At 33.7% G+C, this 25,227-nt stretch overlaps 1 protein-coding gene and 3 long non-coding RNA genes across 5 annotated transcripts in view; 2 read left to right on the forward strand and 2 right to left on the reverse strand.

Annotated features, from left to right (window-relative positions):
* Nucleotides 1-3,698, forward strand: part of LOC111418485 (repetitive organellar protein-like) — a 40,686-nt gene extending 36,988 nt beyond the window's left edge. Inside the window, exons 11-17 of one of the 2 annotated variants that reach the window (XM_071196592.1) lie at nt 2,186-2,239; nt 2,302-2,409; nt 2,464-2,520; nt 2,585-2,713; nt 2,769-2,840; nt 2,907-2,972; nt 3,030-3,698. In XM_071196592.1, coding sequence (XP_071052693.1) covers nt 2,186-2,239; nt 2,302-2,409; nt 2,464-2,520; nt 2,585-2,713; nt 2,769-2,840; nt 2,907-2,972; nt 3,030-3,611 — 1,068 coding nt within the window. In that variant the 3' untranslated portion in view covers nt 3,612-3,698. The remainder of the gene's footprint in view (nt 1-2,185; nt 2,240-2,301; nt 2,410-2,463; nt 2,521-2,584; nt 2,714-2,768; nt 2,841-2,906; nt 2,973-3,029) is intronic. The other variant, XM_071196593.1, reaches the window with a different exon arrangement.
* A 9,211-nt stretch (nt 3,699-12,909) lies between these two features.
* On the reverse strand, nt 12,910-13,375 carry LOC139430287 (uncharacterized). The gene is made up of 2 exons (XR_011640749.1): nt 13,214-13,375; nt 12,910-13,148 (listed from the first exon to the last, which is right to left on the reverse strand). It is a non-coding gene; the product is annotated as an uncharacterized lncRNA (long non-coding RNA).
* Nucleotides 13,376-21,386: 8,011 nt separating this feature from the next.
* Nucleotides 21,387-21,869, reverse strand: LOC111418487 (uncharacterized). Its single transcript, XR_002706833.2, has 2 exons — nt 21,708-21,869; nt 21,387-21,642 (listed from the first exon to the last, which is right to left on the reverse strand). It is a non-coding gene; the product is annotated as an uncharacterized lncRNA (long non-coding RNA).
* A 2,261-nt stretch (nt 21,870-24,130) lies between these two features.
* On the forward strand, nt 24,131-24,998 carry LOC111416716 (uncharacterized). The gene is made up of 3 exons (XR_011640657.1): nt 24,131-24,188; nt 24,244-24,409; nt 24,462-24,998. It is a non-coding gene; the product is annotated as an uncharacterized lncRNA (long non-coding RNA).
* Nucleotides 24,999-25,227: the final 229 nt, after the last annotated feature.

Below are 25,227 nucleotides of genomic sequence, written 5' to 3' on the forward strand. Positions count from 1 at the left end.
ATTATTGATTTTGCTTTCTGGTAAGCATATTGACTCGGATGAAGTAGATTAGTGATAAGCACTCCATTCCTAAGGTATTGATCAATTACCTTTTCCATCCCTTTAAAGAGAAATAAAGTTAGGCTAATTGGTCTGCATGCCTTGGAATCGGCGTTTGAACGTCTACCACCTTTAGACTGGTAGTATGAAGACCACCTTTACTTTCCTCCATATTGTAGGTATATAGCTAAAGCTGTAGTTTGCTATATAGGTATAGGGATATTATTACTGGCAGAATTCCATCCTCTCCAGGCGATTTTAGGGGCTTAAAATGAGAAATAGCCCACCTTACTCTGTTGGGTGTAAAGATGTTCCCAGCTATGCTGCGAACCCTACCGGATGGACGGGTTATATCCATTACTTCAGGGTCGGCGTTCGCATGGGGGCAGACTTTTGAGGAAGAAAAGTGCGTGCTCAGTAAGAGCTCCAGCGATTCCTTAGCATCGTCAGTGTATTTTCCGTCTTGTCTGCATAGGTGGCCTTGATCAGTGTTATGGTCTTTCGCAAAGATCTTATGCAGGCGAGCAACTGTAGGCGTATTGTCTAAGTCTTCACAGAAGCTACGCCAAGTTTTTCTTTTGGATTTACGGATAACCAAGTTATACTCCGTTAGGGCTTTCTTATAGAGGTTCCATGTTTGCTCGAGTTTGGAATTCCTGACTTTATTATATAGTCTTCTAACCATGACACATTGTTGCTCAAGGTCCTTATTCCTCCAAAGCACATTGAATTGTGCTCTTTTATGTTTTATTGAACAACTTGATTGATGGCTTGTTGATGTTGGTGGCGTTTATATTAATTTGTAACTGCTTTAATTTGCTGTCAGCATTTCTGGATTTCACGTTCGTCTATTGTCTGGGTATTTTGTAGTTTGTTTTCCAGTCTATTTTCATACAGATTTGATATACAGATCTGCCAATACAGATTGAATGTTCTATTTTTCCAAGTGTATGGGCTTCTTTGTTCACCGTTCCATTAGTGTTTTGCATAAAACCAAGTTGTGGTCAGTATCTAAATTGGCTGATTTTAGCTCTCATCTAATAATGGTTCTGTTTGTTATTATGAAGTCAATCATGGATCGTTCTCCTTTGGTGTTGCAGAAAGTAAACTTGTCCTATATTTTAGAAATCAAGAAATCATTATAGTATAGAAATCAATCAGAAGCTCGCTATTGTTGTTAATAGTGGGTTCGGTGTATTTCTGTTAAATTTCCGATAGTTATAATTTTATGGTTGCTATTAAGCTTGTCAATGGTATTTTGTAGTTCTGAGTTAAAGTTTTCTAATTCTTTTGCGTTCTTGAATATGTACAGGTGTCCCAACTTCATTGTCCGCATACGAAACTAAAAGAGACAGAAAAAAAGTAGCTTACATGTCATGATCTCGTTTTTCGAGAAAATGCTAATGCCGAAAACTACGAACAGCTATCGTCTTTTGTTTTCGCCCTATCGGTAATAATTGACAAAAACGGCGGAAACGGAAATCGCGAATATCTCACTTATTATCAACGATGGGATATTATAAATAAAACATTATATGGGCAAGTTATTATGAAGAATTCAGTGGCGTAGGTAGAATTTTCTTTACATCTTTTATTTTCGAGATTTTAGAATTAACTTTATTTTTTTAAATGGAAACCATAGGTGGCTATATATTTTTTCTATCTCTTTTAGTTTCCGAGATTGCCTATACGGACAACGAAATTCGGACACCCTGTACTTGTGAGGAATGTTGTGATCTGGTTGATTTCTATGGATACTCTCAGTATTCTGTCATTTACGTATTCGATGTTAAATGTGGTCCCAACAGCTGAAGGCAATATAAGCTGAAATTTATATAGTGATTTGTGGTCACATTTATCTTCCCGAATAAATCTTATAGTCGTCTTCATTCTTATCGATCACCCCCTGAAGATGATATAGAAATCCGTCTAGAAATAATACTATTCAGTTACAAAATTACAAAAAGTTTTGTTCCATTTTCTGCCTTAAAATTAATTTTTAAATGAAAGAAAATATTTACAAAGTAAAATATTGAAATAAAAGTTTAAACTCAACAGGATATTTAATTATATTGAATATTTTACTAACATTGTCATACAAATGTATGTTTACTGATTTAACTAACAATATGTTTACTTCATTTAGGTTACCTCTATACCAAAACCATTACCTATTGTTAGAACAACACAGAAATCAAAGGTATGTGATTTGTTATTAATTTAAAATAATTCTAATTATTTTTTCATTGTCACTTTTTAAAGATTGCGACACTTAAAAACCTTGATGAAATCACATTTGCCGATAAAACGAGAGATATTACTTCTAAACGAAATCAAGTTAATCGAAACCCACCAAATACAATCCGAAATGTAAGCTATTTTTATCCCCATTTTCTTTCGTAAATATAATTTTCATTTATTTAGCTTCGTTCTACTGCACGAAAAACATTACAGCTAGGACGAAAGACGCCAGAACAACCAGTATAATTTTCTTTATAGTTTTTTGCTTATTTAAGTTTATTAAACTTTGACAACTAATTTTTAGGAAATTCTGGAAGTGTCAGAAATCACAAAAACTAATGAATTAAAACATCAACCAGATGTGATATTATCCCAGATAACACATAAAGAAAATAAGGATAAAAGAAATGAATTGGAAATAAGTGGAATTGAAGTAAGCACTTTACTTACATTTTGATATTATTTACTTTTCAAATTTTGTCTTCTAGCATCTTCCTGTAGAAAGTATTAATGATAAATGTAATGATAAGGATCAAACAGAAACATTAATGCCCGACCAAGTAAGATATTTCGTATCAAGAATTTTTAATTTACTGTCATAACAAACAATTTTTGTATGTCCATAGCCTATAACCTTGATAGAAACGATGGAAAGGACCATCAACTTTGAACCGAAAACACGCAACCAAAAAGTAAGATTATTATTTAAATCGAATTTATAAACATTGTTTCTTTAAATTTTTTATTAGTCAAAAACCAATCGAAGCAAAACAACAAAAGGTGGATCAAAGGCGTCAATAAGTTTACGAAGCTATAAACGAAAAAGTAATTTACAACCAAGTAGAATAAGTGATGAAATGCTCAAAACCACATGGGATGGTGTAGATCGTTTTTTGCGACATTGTGAAGAGAAAAGGAAGCAAAAATCTTTAAGATCGAAAACTGATGCTAGTATTACAGTAGACTTGACTACGCGTAATACATTTTATGTCGAAGAAGAAATATTATCTCCTCCAAAGATTACAAGGAATCTAAATGAAACTGTTGTAAATGAGAACCTACCCGAACCTAAAATTAAAATTCTTCAAAATATTACTATAGAAGAACCTATGAAACCGATTTTAATGCACTATAGCACTGATGCAGATATTTGGAATTTATCACCAGAAGCTATACGTAATAAATATGCTCAAAAAATCAAAGAGATTCATCTGTTAACAGAGACTGTTGTTACTTGTATTAATACGGCTAAAAAGGATTTGCTTATTTTGGATAAATCGGTTAAAGAATTAGAAAAGATACTACCGATGTTACAAAATAATATTTATTGATATAAAATTTTTGTTACCAAATTAATTGTTGAAATAGTTATATTTCTTACTATATATTGTTTAATGATTTATAAAGTTTCTATAGTATTTGTTGTTTAAATACCTAATCCAAAATGGGAGAGTTACATGTGATTGTTTTACTTACTGTCGTTTTGTTCATAACAGCTAGGTCAACAAAATAGGTTTGACAAACTTGCCCGAGTGTTTATCCTTCTACTAGAGTATGACATGATTATGTATTGTGGTTTCCTCACTGTAAAATAACAATCTTTCATCAGCCCAAAGGTAATTATTACACTATTCATTATGTTAAAACAAAATGTGTGTTGTCGGTAGAAATCATATAATTCTTATTAACCGACTGAACTCGTCAGAATGAATAAGTTCCGCGGCAAGTATAATAGTAACTAATCCTGCCTGTTTCAGAGTGGTGTGAAAAAACGAATGTTGGAGGACTACCCAACCATCATTTGATTTGTGGAATTCATCCGTGTAGATGATTGTTATTATTTACTAATACAAGATTAATTTTGGGATAGGGTAATGCAAATAGATGTTAGCCACCGAATTATGTAACATCTCCTGCCTTAAATGAATTTTGAAGTTGGTCTAGCTTTAAGTGAGTTTATTCTATAACATTTAAAAATTGTATAACTTATAAAGCAGCGAATTAAAATAATTAAATTAGTAATGGCGATATCTTCGCCAGACACATGAAAATGGCGTGCTTCGTGAGAAATTCGTGCTAAGAATGAGCTTACAAAACGGACCGAATCACAACAAAGTTAGGCGCCGCGATTGTAGTGTAGTAATTAATTATAAATAATATATTAATTTAATTGTTAAGTAGGTTAAGTATTCTTTTGTGCGCTATTGCAAATTTAAGTGTTTCGTAATTCCTAGCCTTTATAATGGTTCTTAGTTCCGAACTACGTAAACCATTGGCAAATGTAGCAATTGCTGTTTTTTCATTTACTTTACGAAGTACACTTGATGCATTTGCATCATTTGATTGCGCACTTGTTAAATTTACCATTAGTTCTTCAACTTGTTTTCCATAATCATTAATTGATTTACTATTCTGTTTGATACTATGTAATTCAACACAGAGCGTTGCAGCAGATTTTTGTGACAGTAGATGAAGTTTCATATCTTTAACCAAATCATGTATAGAATTGTATGTGTTATCCAATCGCAATTTTGCACTAACGGAGAGATGTGTTTTTAAAATATATTGAATCAATAACCTTTGACCAGCTTCATCCAGCATTTGTGAATATAGGTCAATTCCAGGACTGCTACATCCATTGTAATTTTGTAGTCCACTACGGGTTGGTTGCCCGCACTCTACGTCACACTATTTTCCACGCCTGGTAACTATCTGTGTTTTCAGAGGTTATATGATAGACATTAATACGTCTAAAAACATAAAACTTCAAAAATAATATGAATATGTCTAGCATATAACCTTTAAAAATACACAGCAAACGCATAGACCATAACAACAGCTGGGCGTGGAAAATGGTGTGACGCTTTCAGAATTTATCATAACAGGTAGCAGTGAAGCCGCTGTTTTAAGATCAAATTTTTCTGTCATTTTTACTGGATTATCTAACTTAACTGATTCTTTTCTTTCTAATAACGTTACTCTACAATTATCTATATTTTCTCTAATTTTTTCTACACATTCTAAAATTACATCTGAATTCTTACTTCCTATTAAATTAAATTTTGATTCTAATTCGTTAAAGTTTTCTTCTAACTTATCTAATTCCCTACTTTTCTTAATTGTTAATTCTAAATTTAACCTTCTACTCTGATTATCTTTCAACAAATTGGTTTTAAATCTATCTACCTGTTCCAAAATATAATTGAAACCTGTTAACATCCCACACATTCCACAGAGCACTAAATTGTTACACTGCTGACTCGTTACGACGCAACTTTTCAAAACTTTTGGCCACTTCTCTTCTTACTTGTACACGTAATGCTTTTCTACTTCTTACACATGCACACCACAAGATGAAAACAATGCAGAATCCCACAGCCATGATGCCAATAACTTCCGTCAGGTGGTACTTCGATGTATCGTTGCTAACTCCGCCACCATTACCCGCTTATGCAATAATTATTTCTTCTTTAGAATATCCTTTTCCCATTTTCTTTGTACGTCTTCTAATTAATAATTAATAAATAAATCCGCTGCTTCATTCGACTGGCAGGATCGCCATGCGATGGTTCAGGATCTTTTAGATTGAAACATGATGTAAGATTTAAAGAATAACTGTTTATTAAAATATGATTGCATAACTATTCCTTATTAATGTATGGATTGCTACTACTCATCCTTCGCAATCATGACCGCTTTTTAATAACGAAAAGTGATTACGTTACATTATGATCGATTACGAAGAATTTGCAATAGCGCACAAAAGAATACTTAACCTACTTAACAATTAAATTAATACATTATTTATAATTAATTACTACACTACACGATAACGAAGTACTACGGTTCTCATTAAGCCGACAGACAGGAGTTCTTACATGGATATCCTGCATAAACTCCGGAATGATGGGAAGCCCACAGAGATGCAAGCTATTGACATTGTATTTGCACATACTCCCAAGAAACAGCAGTGAATGACAGACCAAATCCTCCAGATTATGACAGAGAGAAGAAAGCAAAAGACCAAGAACAACAGCCATTACAGGAAGCTGAATATGATGGTAAAAACAGAGTGCCGAAAAGCGAAAGATCTATGGCTGAAGGAGACATGCAAGGAGATAGTAACGCTGCAGAATAAGTACGACTTGTTTAAACTCTACAACAATAAACGAGGAACTCATAAAATCAAACAACATCGGGGTGTTTTGAAAAGAGAAATAACAAAATCTCAGTAGGTGTTGAAGAAAGACTACAACGATGACAATAGTACATTGAAAATCTTAAGGCGACCACCTCAAGGTGATAATTGTAATGAGCATAGTCCTCTTGAAAACTCTACTTGCCATCTTTTTCGATTCAACTAAAATAGCTCAAAATTACCAAACTTGAACTTGCAATTGAAGGGGGGCTTAGTGTGAAACAATGACAAGGCACAAATATAAAATTATTAGAAAATCGACTTTGAAATTTGTACAAAATCTGTAAAATTAATGTTTCCGTCTCTTTACCTTTTGGGTTGTTTACATTAGTAACACAACTGTACAGGATGTCCCGTTAAGCGTACGGAGCGGCTGTATCTCTAGGACGGTAAGGCCTAGAGGTTTGGGAAAAAAATCTTTATAAGCAAAGTGACCAAGAGAAATAGCTGGAAATTATTTAGAAGTTCGTAATTCGACCGCTAGGGGGCGTAACTGCCATTGAGAAACATAAAGTTCCCGCTATCTCAGAAACTTAGACGATGAGCTATAACTTTGACAACATCATTTAATAGCTTGGATAATACCGCATCGCTTTTGTTTTGCGATATTTCTCATATCTGTCATAATAAGGGAGGGGGAGGCCAATGCGTTTTCATATGTTTACATTTTAATATCTCCTGGACCATTCAACCGATTTGAATATTTTCGGTGCTGTTTGAAAGAGCATTTTATGCTCTTTTTAAAGATATTTTCAGTAAGACCGTTTGCTTTAAAACAAATGAGCTAGAGGACGTTATCTGCAGCGATTACATATTTTTATGATTTTTGAAGAAAAGTTAAATGGAACGATACTATTTACTTCACAGACCCTTAGTCACCTTAAAATTTGCTAAATTTCAGTGAAAACCGCATCTCGATATCGCCACCCGTTCTCGAGTTATAGAAGAAAATGTTAAAAACGAGTGCCATCAATCGGATCCAGTTACCTCATCGAGAAAAACAAATCACATAACCATGGTAACTGTAAACATGTCATTTACTAACGCAGAGCGTATGATGATTTATTTTCAATGTTTCGAATACGATACAACTGCATGGCAAAAATGTGCAATGCAATTACGACAAAGAAAGACATTTTTCTCTAGAAGTGTTTTTAAGATTGACTTAGCGATTACGGAAAACTGGCAACGTGTAGCCCATTCAGATATCTCTATGAATTCGTAAATCACATTGGTGCGCAATTGGATCCCACATAATCTGGGAACTCCGAAAACAATTGTCCACAAGATTTCTCAAGAAAATAATATCTCCCCCACGTTGTTTTGCATTAGGCCTTAACAGATACCGATTATGATAACAGACTGAACTATTATCATTGACTTTTAAATATGATTTGGGCAAATCCAAACCGTTTGTCACAAATGCTATGGATGCATGAAGCATCTGTCCACAATCTGATGTAAACTTGCATAATATGCATTCTTGGTTCGAGCAAAACCCACATTGCTTTCACCCCTTTATCTATTGGGTAGACTAAACGACCTGACTTTTCAAGAAAAACCAATAACCAGGAAAAATATGACAAAACACTAAATACCAGTAGAAACGTGCCCAGGGCCGAGACTTAAGCAGCGCTTTTTTTTCGTCGAAACTAGATTAAATAAATGCATCGAGGTTTATGAAAGGCATTTCGCACATTAGTGAGTTAATTTTGCCAAAAATTTAAGTTATTCTAAGTGTTTTGGTTTATTTTGTTTTATTATCATTGTTGATGTTTCATTGATCCGTTGGCTTTTCAACACGCCTCAAAAGTAGTTTTGAAGCAGTTCTAAGCTTGGATAAAGTGTGAAGGAAGGTTCTAGATAATAAAATTTTTGTTGTCTCTTATTTGTTTCCTAAGGTAACTTGATCCGATTAAGATATACGAATTTTTAACATTTTCTTTTATAATTCGAGAATGGATGGAGATATCGAGATGCGGTTTTCACTAATATTTAGCAAATTTTATGGTGATTAATGGTCTGTGAAGTAAATAGTACCGTTCCATTTAACTTTTTTTCAAAAATCACTAAAATATGTAACCGCTGCAGATAACGCCCTCTAGCTTATTTGTTTTAAATCAAGCGGTCTTACTGAAAATATCTTTTAAAAGAGCATGAAATGCTCTTTCAAACAAGACCAAAAATATTCAAATCGGTTGAATGGTCCAGGAGATATTAAAATGTAAACATTTGAAAACGCATTGGCCTCCCCCTCCCTTATTATGACAGATATGAAAAATATTGCAAAACAAAAGCGATGCGGTATTATCCAAGCTACTAAATGATGTTGTCAAAGTTATAGCTCATCGTCTAACTTTCTGAGATAGCAGGAATTTTATGTTTCTCTATGGCAGTTACGCCCCCTAGCGGTCGAATTACGAACTTCAAAATAATTTTCAGCTACTTCTCTTGCCCACTTTGCTTATAACGATTTTTTCCCCAAACCTCTAGGCCTTACCGTTGTTGAGATACAGCCGCTCCGTACGCTTAACGGGACACCTGTATATATCTATCCAGGATATTGAAATAATAAAAAAAATATATGGAAAACTATAATAAATATATAAATAGAATTTTATTAGAAAAATTGTGACTTGTAACACTTTTGCACTAACAAACGACAACATTTTCAATTCAAAACTAAATAAGTCAATAACTCAAAAAAAAAAATAAATATAAAGAAATAATGTTTAAACTAAGAAAATGGCTCTGCTTCATTAATAATTTCAGGTTCCTCTGTTTCTTCAGCACTTTCAGTTATTTTCGGCTGTAAATTTTGGAAAAAACCATGATTCACAGCCGGTATGTAAGGTTTTTTTGAAATTTTAATTGGTTCAAGATACTTTCTATCTAACTGATCAAGTGTAGTGTATACTGGTCTTCCTCGTTTTGAGACAGACACCTGGCCGTACTCACCATGAACGGAATGTTTGACGTAAAAAACTTTAGTATTTTTATTACTAAATTGAAATGAAAACGCATTAGCAAAGTCTAAGTTATGGCCAATATTGGTGCGTGAACTCTTTTTTAAGTTTGTAAGAGTAGGTGTAAAGTTTAAATAATCTTCCTGCGTCATAACTGTGACTGCAAAAGGTGTTTTTTTTGTTTCATCGTCGTATAATATCGTACCATTCATTCGGACAAAAAATTTGTGGTGCATACCTTCGGTGTCGCTTTTCTATAACTGCGAAGTCCCTATCAGAAGGAAGATGAGTATGACCACTTACGAGAAAATGGTGCGTTATTGTTTTAAATTTATTCTCCTTTACCAGTTGTAACCATAAACTCATCATTAGCCAATTTTTATTTTGCCCTGGGCAATTACCTGTAAATATAATTAGGTGGTCAATTTCGGTCTTCGTCATAAGAAATTTTAGGAGGATTGAGGAGGACTTCATCACTTCCTCTTTTTGCTATATCTTCCGTCCAGAGAAACATGTGCCCTTTGCCATTTGTACAATCATGAATGCCTAAGTTGTATAACCAGATTTTTCTGCAATAAAACGCTGGACCCGTTGTTAATTTCGGGTTTGGTAATGCCTGTTGTAAGTCAAATGAAATTACCAACGTTCTATTGGTGTTTTTTGATTCTTGACTCGTGTTATTTAACAAATCCTGCATTGCTTTCGCTTTAGTTTTATGTGTCGTCAGGTCAATGTTTAGCCGAGACAATTCCTGATTTTTATTTAATTTTGTTGCAGAGTCTATTCTGATGTTAAGTTGATCACAAGTTTGGCATGTGTCGGATTTGGGTAATTTAAAGCCAATATTGTATTCTGTACAAAATATCTGCCTATATGTGTGCTCCAGAACAGGTTTGATATGTTGTTGTTGACACCACGGAACATAATACTCAGAACAAAGACGCGATATGGTCATATCACGGTTAAGGTATACTTTCCCTAGATTTTCAGCCCTGCTATAGTGACTTTGGTATTTAGGTATTAAATCTATATGCTGTCTAACACTCTGCTTTTGCTGGTCACTAATTTGATTAGGTCTGTTCGAATGTCGGTCACGTTTATCTTTTTCTGGTACAGGAGTTCCTCTTATTTTCTTTGAAACGATGTTGTTCAGTCTACCCTTTGATTTTTGCAGACCGTGAACATTCAGAAACTCGGTTTTACACACGTTTACTGTTTGGCCATTAGCATTGACAGAATAAATCGCATTGGAAGTTCTACTTGATTCTTGTCGTTTTTGCCTTGTTTTGTAAGATCTCTTTTTCTTTGCTATAGCTATGCATCCAAAGAGATACCCATTCTGCAATTCCTATGATCCCAAATTCCAAAATTCATTGAAAATACGGTTTTCATTACCATCTAGTTTCTCTCTACATCTTTTTTTACACTCACAAGGAGGTCCTAACTCCCGAGCTGCAACAGTCTTTTTGGTTTTGTCACTAGTATACTGCTGTCCCAGATTTCTTCTTATTTTTCTTTTTGATCGTGGATATGTGTCTTCTTTTCGGTGTTTCCATCTACTTCTAGGGGCAGGTTCAGGTGTATCAGCCCTAATCCGTTTTAATGTTCTGCTCCCTGTTTCCCTATCTGATTCTTTTATACTATCGTTCTATATTGAAAAAGCAATACTAAACTAGCCACCCAATGACAACCCAATTTGCTTGCATAGAATTAACAATGGCAATACAATAACATGCCACATAAATGAAAAAAGTCATTTACCTGTTGATTTGTCCTTTACCACTATCATCGACTGGAGAATCTACATCACTCATTTCACTGTTCATTATATTAAAATTATTCGATTCACATGCACTTAAGTCACGACGCGTTACAATTTTTGTGTGACTTGTCATTGTTTATTTTCACAAAACAAATGCGTATGTAGCAACGCAAGATCATTACTACGAATTTGTGGTGCTATGCTTTGGAATATTTTCAAACTATTTATTCCGTGACTTATTATACTTTTGTAGAACTCGAAAATAAGCAAAATTCATATTTGAAAAAAATGTGACTTGTCATTGTTTCACACTAAGCCCTTCAATTGTTATCAAACCGAATTTTAAAAAAACTGTTATCACAGTCAGAAAGAGCGCTCCTCAACTATCTTAATCCGCGTAAAAATAATCATTATTTTTTTCTTTATGCCTGATTCAAACTCCAAACATTAGGTGGTCTACCCTTTATAACTCTCCGTGTTGGTTTATTTTTCACCGGTGAGTTTTTGTGTGATCGTTACCTTGGTCGTTTGTAAGTTCAGGAAACTAGGGTGGCTGCGGGGCTAATGGTTTGATAGTAGCGAGAGGAAGTTTTAGGAAAACCAATGTCTTCAACAACAAAATTTTATTTACAACAATAATAACAATAATGTAAGTGCGGACGCGAAAAGGGTAACTGCTGACTGATCTGCCGATGGTAAATGCTAACTGATAAGTGATGGTAACTGGTGGTAACTGACTGAACTCTCTGGGCCGATCCTGGTTCCTTTTATCCCCGAGTCCAGTAACATCCCCGGTGAAAGTTCTCTTCGAGTCCTTATCTGGACCAAAAGGATCTGCTGTCCAGATGTACGGAGAGAGTTCTTCTGAATTGTTTCGAACGCTTTCTGGCGTCCAGATGTTCGCCACGGAGAGCGTCCAGTAATATCTCCGGTGAAAGTTTTCCGGGAACCCTTTGCCTGGACCAAAAGGGTGTCCTGCCCAGATGACCGGAGAGAGATTTTTTTGAACGGTTTAAAAAGTTCTCTGGCGTCCAGATGTTCGCCACAGTGGCTATTGCGTTTGCGTTTCCAGATTCGTGGTGTTTGCTAGAGTTTGGAAACATAATTTTGCTTAAATTTTGTAAGGTTGGGTTGGTGTTTTGCTGATATTGATATTTTTGGGTTTTGAATGTTATTAGTCTTAACATTAACTTTAATTTGTTATTCATTATGCACATCTATAAGAAGCTTATACATACTTTATACAGGTAATTCAAATTCGACCCCCACTATTGGGATCTCAGAAACCATAAGATATACAGAAATGGTTGAATGGGGGAAAAGTTGCGTATCTTAGAGCTCATCATTTTTCAACAAAGTTTTTGGATCTAGCCGTCGGAGAAAATTTCTAGTTGTCATGATATTTTTCATAAAAAATTGCCTTAAGAATGTTTTTTCAGATTCACGAAAAAACGAAAAATAAAGAGATTATAGGCAAAAAACAAAAAAGAAATTTTTGTGTTTTTCGAGCATATTTTAAAAACTAAAATGGCTAGATCCAAAAACTTTGTAGAAAAATGATGAGCTCTAAGATACGCAACTTTGCCCCCATTTAACCATTTCTGTATCTCTTATGGTTTCTGAGATCCCAATGGTGGAGGTCGAATTTGAATTACCCTGTATAGATTTTATAGGAACATCAAAAATTAGTAAAAACAACCAGGTTTTATTTGTATATTGTTTTATTAATATTTATTCAAATTACAAACTATAGAAACATTTTTCTTTTAAGTGGAATTTTACAATTAATAATAACAGTATGTTTCTATAGTTCTCTCACTGCAAGGATTCAAACAGCATTCAGTAACAATTTGTCTTCTTCTTAATTTACTTTCTATCATTCTGTTAGTTCTAGCAGATGAAATTTTATCATCAATACTAGCCATCGAAGAATCGAAATTACCTAAAAAGTATTAATACAAAATGAATTTAAAATTAATTTTTGTTTAATTAAAATCAGATTTTTACCATTAATTAGTTTTCCTTCATATTTGTTTGAGCAAACAAAGGATACCAAATCATCTAAATGCCCTCCACAAGCTTGATAAATTTTTTCTGAAGATGAAATGCCAATAAAAACAGAAATTACCAATAAAAATTTAAACACCATTATTGAAATTTCGTGGGAAGGATATATTTATCGTTAGAAGATTAAGTTTAGAACTTGATCAAGGTCTAAGTGAAGTTCGTTTATATATAGTAGGGATGTTTTCAAATGAATTTAGTTGAATTATTCGAGGCGATGTGCTTCGATTTTCCAGATCGTTGGATTTTAGCAAGTGACAATTTGCAACGAACAGTTTTAGAAACGAAATTGATTTAAATGGAGCAAGTTAAATTGGAAACTTTGCGTATATTATATTTATAGAGTAAAAGTATTGAATTAAATTGTCAAAAAATCGGTTGATTATGTTGTATTCTTAAATAGCTTTTATTAAAAAGTATACATATATTTTGAGAAATGCTTTGAGCAACATCATTCCACAAAACCTTCGCTCCACGAATTCTTCGTCATGCTGATAAGAACCAGATAGTTCCAAAACAGCAAGCAAACTGGGAACACTACACCCTGTGTAGAACTGCATATTCACAGAACTACTTTGAATGAATCCCATTTTGTGTTCGACGCAAACTGTTTCGCATTCGTCAAACTGTTTCACTTTGTCAACTTTGGAAAGATTTGGAAAGCAAAAGACATTGTGTCTCAGAAATACAGCGTTCAGAAAGCATCGTTCGCCAAACATAACAGACTATATACAGCTGGTCCATTTAACGTGAGACAAGCGATTATTTTGGGGACGATAACATTTTTGACTTTGACCTTATTTTCAAGGTCATGTGAAGGTCACGGCCAATTTTTTAAATGGCACTCTATGTTTTTGATTGCAAAATCTGAATCTATGGATAAAAGTAAAATAATTAAAAAAAAACGACGGCGAAACATCTTTTGTGGACAAAATCTAAATAATTTTTTTATTCAAATAGTTTTAAATACTGTTTATTTATAAAAAAATTATTAAACTATACTATTAATCAACAACAAGTATAAAATTTATAATTAATGTTCAAATATTTCCCCACCCACTTCATTACATTTATTAAACCTTCTACTAAAACTTTCTTTACATCTTAAAAGATTTTCTTGGCTACTATTTCTGCACGCATTACTTATCCGCTCTTTCATGTTTTCTGGCGTACTCGGTATTTCGCGATAAACATTATCCTTAAGGATGCCCCACAAAAAAAATCAAGAGGTGTTAAATCAGGTGATCTGGCAGGCCAGAAATTTGGACCTCCCAATTCTGCCACACCAAACATTAACCGACCAAGGTCGTTGATGTTCTACTTCACGCAACCATCTCGGATTTTCAACGCTCCAATAGTGCATGTTACGTCTATTGACTTGTCCTTTGTTTGTAAAAGTAGACTCATCCGAGAATAGCACATTACCAAGGAAATTGACGTCCAACCGCATTCGTTCTTGTGCCCATTGACAAAATATGAATCGATTTTCAAAATTACCTCCATAAAGCTGTTGATGCAATGAAATGTGGTATGGGTGATACTTGTTGCGCTTTAATATTCCTAAAATGCAAGTCGTCGAGTGCTAACTTGAGGATTTACCTCAACGCTAGCTAAACCGCAATTTCCTTTTCTTGCGTAGTTACAGCAGCTCGCCGAGTTCTTTCTTGATTCCACATTTCCAATGTTTGTGAAATCATTCACAACTTTGTAAAAGATACTTCTCGAAGGTGTATTTCGATCACAAAAACGTTCTCGATACATTTCGACTTTTGCTGCCACACTTAGGGCCAGTTTATCAATATCTAGTTAAGACGATTTATCTGTCAATTAAAATTGTAGCTGATAGATAACGTCGACGAATCGTTTATCCACCCGTAGTTTAGGGTAATCTTATAGATAAATATGACATTTGGATACCCACCAGATTGAAGTACTGGTTAAGGGTTTACCTATTTAGATATTATCAAAAAAATGTGAGCACAAATTTGGTTGCTAGGTGAAAGGAAATGACAATAAAATCAAAATATAACTTCAAAAATAAATTAAGCTTATAATTGTGGTGATGGATAAGCAAGAGAAAGAAATGATCATCAAATTTTAGTACAGCAGAAAAGAACTTGCTGACGGATTTGGCAAACGAATATAAAAATGTTATAGAAAATAAATAATAATCTAGTAATTAAAAAAAAAAATAATAATATAATCTATAATCTAATACATATAATCTCGTCCCAATTTTTACCAAGATTGACAAAACTGTGTCCTTTTTTAACCGAAATCTAACAAAAAAACGTGGTCGTCCAACTCCTCAAGGTGGTTTTGACTTTTGTCTTTCTTTTATAATATATGGTCGTCGTTTATAATTTAAGAGTTGGACAATATCCTCATCTTTATCGCTGTCTAATAAATGTTCATGTAGGAATTCCATTATAAAAGAGGTTTTCGAAAACAAAGCACAACACCGAAAGCACACGGGAATGATAACCTCCAAAACACGATCAGCTGTTTATATCAACTTCACAAACTAAAGTCAATTATTCAAATTTCACCAATTACGTTTCATTTCCGTTTCTAATGTTAACACTCAGGGGTACCATCTATGTTCTATCTCGTAGGTTGCTGCCTGTCGGGTAGAAAGTTGCTGGATAAACGGTTCGCTGAGGTTATCTGTTACACAAGTTTATCCATGAGTTGCATATCTAACAGATTTAACTCGACATTGATAAACCGGTCCTTAGAGTATCCATGATTTAATGACTTAGTTTAAATACTTTACCTTAATGTAAAACGTGTTGCCAAGCAGTTTTATGCAAACATAGTTTTACCTGTTACATTTTAAAACAATTTAATCAATTAATTCTCTGAAAGCGATATTCTGAAAATGCCGACATAATCAGTTCCACGAACTCTTGTTTTTTATGCGTTATTGTATTGTCAAATTGACAAAGGCGGAGAAATGTCGGAACCTTTTAGACCTCTTTCCAAAGATTTTTCCGACGAGCCAGGTCACCCGATGTATAGTCTTCCACACGGCGATCGGTTTTTATGATACTGTCACTTTCCTACTGTAGTTGTAAAACTAACAAAGACGGGGTTGTAACAGGTAGTTCCCCATTGTAAAATGCTGGGATTCCTCACTCAGGGCGGCATTAAGGACCACACTTTACTGGCAAATTGTAGAAAAATAATAGGGTCATATATAAATACTCATTATTCTCTTATTTGTTGTGTTTCTAATATTAAGTACATATTTTTTCTAAGAAATGTTTTAAGGAGGCATGCATTGTCTACTTACAAAAGAGGGTGGAGAATAATTAGATTCTTTAAAATTTTGTTATTCTATTATTTAGACATTCCTGAAAGTAATATTTTTTTCTAAGACTTTTATACTAGTTTTTATAATTAAATTTTAGTTGTTATAACTAAACTTTGATTTTTAATGAAATTTTAGTTTAAAAAAATTTAAGTTCTACCCTGTCCTTGTATGACTGTCATAAGTCTTTTCAGGTACTCGAGGGGGCAAAAATCACCCCGGCTTTTATTTATGACTGTCATAAAAACCGATCTGGATGTGGAAGAGTATACCTCTTCTGGATTTTTTTGTTGAGCATTCTTAAATAGTATTCTAAGAATTAAGAACTAAACACAATGTATCGAAGCGGGTAGGAAAATGTTTAAAAATTCATAAATCTTATTTGTTTTTGTTAGATTATAAACGTTAGTTAATTGTTTCTGAAGAAGTTTCAATTTTTTTCAAATGATGTTTTGCAGTTGTACTGGCACAGTAAATTTTTTTTATTTTTTTTTGAATTGATTTACGGTTATCCACAGAATCAGATTTTACAATAAAATTTATACTTAGGGTGCCATTTAAAAAAAAAAGGTCGTGACCTTCATATGACCTTGAAAATAAGGTCAAGGTCCAAAAATGTCATCGTCATATGGTTTCCCCCTTCGCACAGAACAACTTTCATTTGGTTCATTTTTATGTAAAATGAACTGTTTTCGAGATAATCGCTTGTCTCACGTTAAACGGACTCTGTATCGTTGTTTTGCTTGTTTCGGCTTGAATTCGTCGCTTCAACTAAAGAAGTTCGTCAGAAAGGACCAAAACATAAAAACGACCGTGCGCCAAGTATCGTTGATTTACAATATGAGTGTAGGATCTGTACATAAAATTCTAAAGCAAGCAAAGTTCCAACCATACAAGATTAGAGCTGCAAGAATTGAGCGAAGACGACTTTGATCGAAAACTCGGATTCGGCGAAATAATGTTGGAATCGTTAAATCAAAATGGTACCTTTTTGTCCTCCATCATGTTTTCGGAGAATTTTTGTATTTTGTTTAAACAGGCAAGTGAATCGATATAATTGCAGATACTGATGTGATAGCAATAGATACACATCCAACTCCTACAAAAAATTAATGTTTGGGCAGGCATCCAAACAATTCCATTGGCCAGAATATCGTTGGTCCATTTTTTAATTTTACGTAGATCTGTCCATTGAACTTCTCCAAGAAAATGTTTTGCCCAGACTACGAGAACTGTTTTCCAACTACAATAATCCACAGCTAATACGTGACACTATTTGGCTGTAATAAGATGGAGTCCCACCGCATTTTGTCGCTAAGTTTTCGACAATTACTGGACGACGTTATTCCAGGCAGGTGGATCGGGCGCAGAGGAAGCATGGAATGGCCGGCCAAGTCTCCCGACTTGACTCTACTTGATTTTTTCTTGTGGAACCATGTAAAAGAAAAATCCTATGTAAAGAAAAATTTTGTCTAACGGGTCTACTTCTGTCAACAAGTTGATGGACGACACTTTGAACACCTTATTTAGTGTTCAGGTCTTGATTTTGAAAACGTTGATAATGTTTAAATAGCAACTGAACAGCGGACAAATTGGCAAAATTAACATCGACACCACTACATTGTTTCTACTACCACTGTCATTTCACACGGCATTTTACTTAAAAAACACAAAAATAAACACATTGGTTGTAAAAACATTAATTATATAGAGAAATAACAAACGGTGTTGACACGTTTATCCATAAGTATTGTTGTTATTATTTTTCTAGCAACAACCGGATATTTTTTCCGGTTCTGTTACTTGCGTTACTGTTACTTCCTTTCGAAGAAAATCTTGAAAAATTCTCTAAATCATGTTTGTTGAATTTTTGAGGCAACTAAATTTACTAGACATTTCATTTTTACCATTTTTCCTTATTTGTCGTTAATCAGGTTTAATAATCTGTTTTGATAATAGTAAATAAAATAAGCTTTCGAATGATGTCAATTTTGATTAATGATGCAAATTCACTTATCAAATTTCATGTTGATCCGAAAAGTACTTTTTGAGATATTAAACCAGTTCCATACTTAATGAACATCTTGAATAACATTTCTACGATATTAATGAAAAAAATATATAAAATTGTATTTTACTTTTCTCTAAAATTTGCGTGAAATTACTACGACTCTTTAAAATCTAGGTCGTAATTGTGCATCCCATTGTACCCAAAAATGCCATTAAATCCTTCATTGAAGATTGATGACGGTAAGAAAAGTTGTTATTTCAACGGTCAAAGTCCGGACGTAACTCCAGATCAATGAGTTTAATGATTCATTGTTCTCATCTCGTCTCCGTCTGCTTGGGCAATTTTGAAGTTGACCATTTGCATTTGTTGAATATTTGTGGTAACAACTTATCCAAATTTCTTCTAATCATTTCTACCATCAAGTTTGCGTGTCGACGAATGGATAAACCGTAAAATTTTGACCAACTTCTTCTTCTTGCAATACTTATCTACTAATGGATGTTTGCCATCATATTTTCCATTTCTTCTCTATTCCTCGTAATATGGATTATAGCCTGTCGTTGCATGTTGTACATTCCGGTTCATTGTCGAACATTTCTCCTTCCAATTCCTTTTCGCCCTTCGAATTTATCATGTCACATGACATATCCCAAATATAAAGTTTTTCTCTTTTTAATTGTGGTAAATAGTTCACGTTCTTTGTTTACTCGAGCGACCACTTCTTCATTTGTTACCCTTACAGTCCAACGGATTTCCGTATTCTGCGATATATCGACATCTCTTCCACTCCATACAAAAGCATCACCATACGTAACATTTGATGAACCTCAATCTCAAGTTTAGATCAAAGTCTGAGCAGCTTCTGAATTTTTGAAATGCCTGCCTAGCTTGTTCTATGCGACTTTTAATTTCATTGTTCAATGTCCAGTTTTCAGACAGCCACATCCCCAGGTATTTGAATTGTATAAATTCATTTGTGTGAATTCTATTCGTATGGTTCATAAGGCTGTTGAGTGATTCTTCACAAGTTCTGGCTCTTTTTACTTTCGGTAGTGGGAGAAAGATAGATAATAGCCATTGTTGAGTGTAGCAACTAGTATCATAAATTGCAGCCGGGCAAGTGTTTCATGATTTTTCGAGTTTTGAATTGTTTTTTTATTTTCTCCTTAGATATAGCTAGACCAATTATGCATTCGTTGCTTTCATTGTTTTCATATTTCGTTCCTGCTTTCTCTTGAATGTCAGAAACTCACAAACTATCCGTCCATCTTCGCTGACTAATATGCCCCTTTTCATCTTTCCGTAAACACCAGATGTTTCTTTTATCTTCTGGTGTACTTGGAAGGTGTTGTCTTAGTTCTGTAGATGTTCAATCTCTGCGCATTTTTGTTTCAATCATTAATTGTTTGTATGTCATGTATCGGGTGTTGTCCTTGTTTTTATAAGATCTTTGTTCGTTAATTAGCTTTAGTATCTCATCTGTCATCCAACTTTGTATTTTGTTATATTGACTACAGCATGAGATATTGCAGTACTTGCTGATTTCGTTCCTTACTGCAGGGTCTTTAATTTTGGAAATGTTTTTTATACTTTTTCCAAAGACTCTTTTAAAACTGCAGCTAACAATACAAAATTGCAAGAGGCGATTACCTCAACGGAAAGGTTTTATCGCGATTTCAAATTTCTAATTCTCCCTAGAAAGTTTTATCTGACAACGTTTGATAATAAATTCAAAAGCAACTTCCAGTTTGTCAAAAGCTTGAATTTTTATTTTATTAGTTCGCAAGCGCAAGTCTTTTTTTGAGGGCTATTCTCAAGTTTAAAGAGATCAGTTCGGGTAGTTCTTGATTTTGCGATTTTGAAAGATCTCCAATTCCAACCGAAGTATGGACACTTGCTTTAATGAGACGACTTTTGATGCAGCACAAACCAAACGAACTGCGATACTTTCGTCTACGTTGGAGACTCGTACTGATATTTACCAGACACGTAAAACCGAGTTGCAGTATCAGATAAGATTGTCCATTCAGGAATTTTTTCATAAGCAGAAGCACAACAAGCCCAGAGTATTCGTGTTCTCATATCTACCTAGACTAGATCTACTGGCTCTGCCAATTACATAAACTTTTGAACAACCTGGACATTATTTGTAGTCCATTCGTCAACTGAGTTACTACCATAACCTCAGCTATAACGGATCTTCGTATTCGAGGCTGAATTGTTTTTGATTTAGTTCAATTGTTTTTGGAACGAGTTTACAGATAACTTTTTATTCACAATGAAACCTGTGACGAATGCATGTTCCGTTTTTTGACAACTATAGAGTACAGTATGGTTCCATTTCTTTAGTATATCTAATCCTGTTCACTTGATCACTTGCAGAGCGGTGATGCTTAGTTTATGCTTATTTATTTCACTCGAGATGGTTTTGCCCCTACGCCATAAAGGAATCTCACGTTTCATGTCGCAATTCTTAAATAGTCCCTTGTACCTTGCGCAGTCGTCTTGTCTTGAACAGTCGCGTTTCCTTTTGAACATTCATAACAAATGGGTTTTTTTTTGGGAGAGGTAGTTAACCTTGAGCAGAAGAGAACCTCTCCATTTGAATCCCCCTTTGCTTCTCAATTCGTTTTCTAACGTGCTCTTTTGCAAACACCTCGTTGTATTACGGTTGTAATGAAAAACGTCTTTCATTTTTGTTTATCATATTCTACAAGAAAACTTGAAGTATTATGATTAAATTTGTTTATTGAAGAAGTAAGTAAAAATGTATAAGTAAGAACAACAAGATGTTATTTGCGCATTGCTTTATTAATATTAAATTCAAATTACAAACAACAGAAAGGTTTTTCTTTCAAATGGAATCATAAAGTTTTTACGGTAAAAAAAATTAATAGTGACAATATTCTTCTACGATCTTCAAAGTGCAAGGTTTAAAACAGCACAAAGAAACAATTTGTCTTCTTCCTATTTTACTTTCTAGCATTCTATTAGTTCTAGAAGGTAAAATTTCTTCATCTATATTAATCATCGAAGAATCCAAATCATCTAAAAAGTGTTAATACAAAATGTGTTTAAAGTTAATATTTGTTTAATTAAAATAAAATTTTTACCATTGATTAGATTTCTTTTATAATAATTTGAGCACACTTTGAATACCAAACGATCTAATTCATCTCCACAAGCTTGATACATTTTTTCTGAGGATGCAATGTTAACGAAGATAGAAACTATCAATAAAAATTTGAACAACATTTTTAAAATTTCTTGGAAAGGATGTCTTTATCGTTTGCCTAGTAAACTTGAACTTTATCAAGGTCTGGGTGATGTTCATTTATATACAGTAGGGGTGTTTTCAAACGAGCTAACTTGAATTATTCGAAGCGATGTGCTTCGATTTTCCGGATCGTTGGATTTTCGCAAACGATAACCTTATTAGTTAAGCTAGTTTTAGAAATTTTGAAACGTATTTAATATTTAGAGATTTATTTCACATAATTAAATTGACAAAAATTACCCAGCAAAAGCTCCCATTCCTTGTTTGGAACAATCAATTTGTACTATAAATTCTCTTTTATAATCGGGGGCGTTTAACACTTTACTACTTAATTCTAGCTAGGTAATTCTTGTTTTAAAAAAATTAAATGCATTTTCCTTCTGTTCATCTCATTCAACCTTATTTTTAGCTCCTTTTCACAAAGCGTCTGTTAAAGGACTAACAATTTCTGCATAATTTGGTATGTAATGGTTATAATACCCAGTTATCCCTAAAAAGATTCTAATATCTTTTTTTGTTACCGGTCGTCGATATTCATTTATTGCAGCAACTTTTGCTTCAGATGGAGCTCTATAACCTTGTCCTATTTTATGTCCGAGATAAACAACTTGAGCTTTTACCTACTCACATTGCTTTGCCTTTATTGTACGACCTACCTTATGCATAGCTGTAAATCATGTCATTGAATGTACTGTTATTGTTATAAATAACATAAATAATACTACTCATGTACATAGGAAAAAGAAATCAAATAAAGTAAGAGAAATAAAAATGAAACAAAATAAATGAATAAAAATGAAATAAAACAATTTAGAATAAAATAAAATAAGATAAAATAAAAATCAAAATTTTTGTTGTTTGAAAGTCAGGTAGGTGCTCAGCCTCTATAAACAGACGCTGTGAGATATTCGACGAGGGTATAATAGTTATTTATGTACCAAGTCGGCAAAGTGATGCTTTATCGAACGAGTCTGAATTTGCGAGTCAAGCGAGCGAAGCGAGCGAGGCGAGTAACAGGCGAGTTAAAGTACTTTGTCTGCCGCTAAATGCACAGTTCTCTAGACAGTAGCACAAAGTGTCACTTTACTGCCGCAAATGGATAGCATAAAGTATGGTTTTGCTGCCGGTTGGCGATAAAATACATTATTTGCCTGAAGATATTTTTTGAGTTCACGCTTAAACATGCGTAGCGTTGTAGCCTCCAGCACAACTCCCAGCAAACCATTAAATACAACCACCCCAGCGTACAGAGGGCCTCTCCTATTCATCTCGTATCGGAAATTAAGAACCACCAACCAATTGATTTCTACCTCTCGTACCATGATAGTGCAAGTCTCTCGATCGTAAAAGGTCGTTTTGTTGTTTGAAGATAAGGCTACATATCTTAAGAATATATAAATTAGTAACAGTGAGTATTTTATGTTTTAAGAAGATCGGACGACAGGAGTCCATACGTTTAAGACCACAGAGGGTTCTTATTGCGCGCTGCCGTATTATAAAGACTGATTTTACAGAAGAGGAATTACCCCAAAACTCTATTCCATATTGTAATATGCTTTGAAAATCAGCATAATACGTTGACATTGCCTGGGGGAAGCCAGGCATTACACTCCTGCCCGATGAGACCGCAAATACTGCCCCCAATATTGTATTAATTTATTAACATCGCTGCATATCCCTTCGCATTTAATCCATTCTTTAAAGTTATTCTTCAACTGATAAGCTAATTCAGCATAACTCTGCTCAAATTTCTTTTTACCATATCTAAATTTGGCCCTAAACACCTCAGAAGTTAATTGATATATTTTTTTAATAAACTGGCTCTAACTTTATTATAATCCTTTGCATCTTCTTCGTTTAATCTAGCCACAACTTCATTTGCGGCTGTTGACAAAACACTGGTCAATCTCAGTGGCTATGTTTCGGTTCACAACAGCCTAACCATCATAAAATCATAAAATTCTACACTCAAAATGTTTTGGAAATAATTTTAGAAAAGAAATTAAGAAGAATTTTAAATTACAATAAAATTTGAATAATGTAATAATAGAATCTGATAGTTCACTATAAACGTTCAAAACTTAAAATACAGCGTGAGTAATTCGCAAACATAGCAAATACTATCCAGCCGTTAAGCGTATTATGACACCTGTTAAATCGATTTGAATATGTCTCATTTCCCTGGATACCTACACAAATTCTTTGTAAAATAACCGAGAGGTATATAAAGGGGTTAAGCTTGTAAAACACTACAAACCACAGTTTACTTTCAAAGCTAAATCATCCCTTCTAGATAAATAAAAAATAATTACTAAAAGTAATCTACATTTTTTAATTGATGGCGTTTTATTTGTTTTGTTTTCTTTTTGTAGATGGACTCGAAAAAATTATGGATCATCATTTTAATATTTAACGTTTATTTTTCAAACGGTTTTATAATGAAGAAAAGATACCAAGCATGTGGTGACCGTCTAAGCGATTTATTAATGCTTGTTTGTGGTTCAGATTATGCGGAAAAACGAACTGTTGATGAACATAGTAAGTGTATTATTTTATTAAAATTAATTTGATATAATAATTTTTCTTTTAGGCTCTATAGAAAGTGTTCTAACAGAATTTACTTCTAAAGATGATTCACCAGATGAGGGGATAATACATTCAACAGATTTCGATAATCAAATTCAAGTAAAACAAAATTTATCTACAAGACGAGTTGTTGATGAGTGTTGTAAAAGATCTTGTTCTCATAGCACTTTGTTATCCTATTGTGGTTAAATGTAAAAAAAATGTGCCTTTTTCCACTTGATTATTTCTCAAAAATCAAAAATATTAAACAATCATTAAAAATCGCTAAAACCTTTTTAATTTGATACCAAACAAGATATAGTTTCATTAAAGGTGCTCTACGCGATTATACAGACTGTCAGCAAATATACAACTCTTTTTCATCCATCGCTTTCAGCATGCTTGTGTTACTGAGAAACTTTCTCCGAAATGCTAGAATCAGATTATTACGGCCTACAGAAGCAAATAGAAGAAAATATTTGGATAAATTATCTAACAGAAGCATTTCAAAATGCGCCATTTTAATTCTCACGCGTTAACCTTGTATCTTGTTACACTTGTAAAATTGTATCGGTTGTCGAAATGCCGGATTCCAAATATTTAAGGATTCTGATTAAAACAGAAATACTAATTAATCAAACACATCAATTATCTACTTTATTAATTGACCAATTTTAGTCATCAACAGATCGATCGAAAAAATGGATACAGCTTTGCTGCCTCATGATCACCTGAAGCAGACTCTACATCAACTTCAAGTTTTTTGAAGGCTGTAGCGGTTTTTAAATTTC

Source organism: Onthophagus taurus, chromosome 6, assembly GCF_036711975.1.
Source record: "Onthophagus taurus isolate NC chromosome 6, IU_Otau_3.0, whole genome shotgun sequence".
NCBI classification, from domain to species: domain Eukaryota; kingdom Metazoa; phylum Arthropoda; class Insecta; order Coleoptera; family Scarabaeidae; genus Onthophagus; species Onthophagus taurus.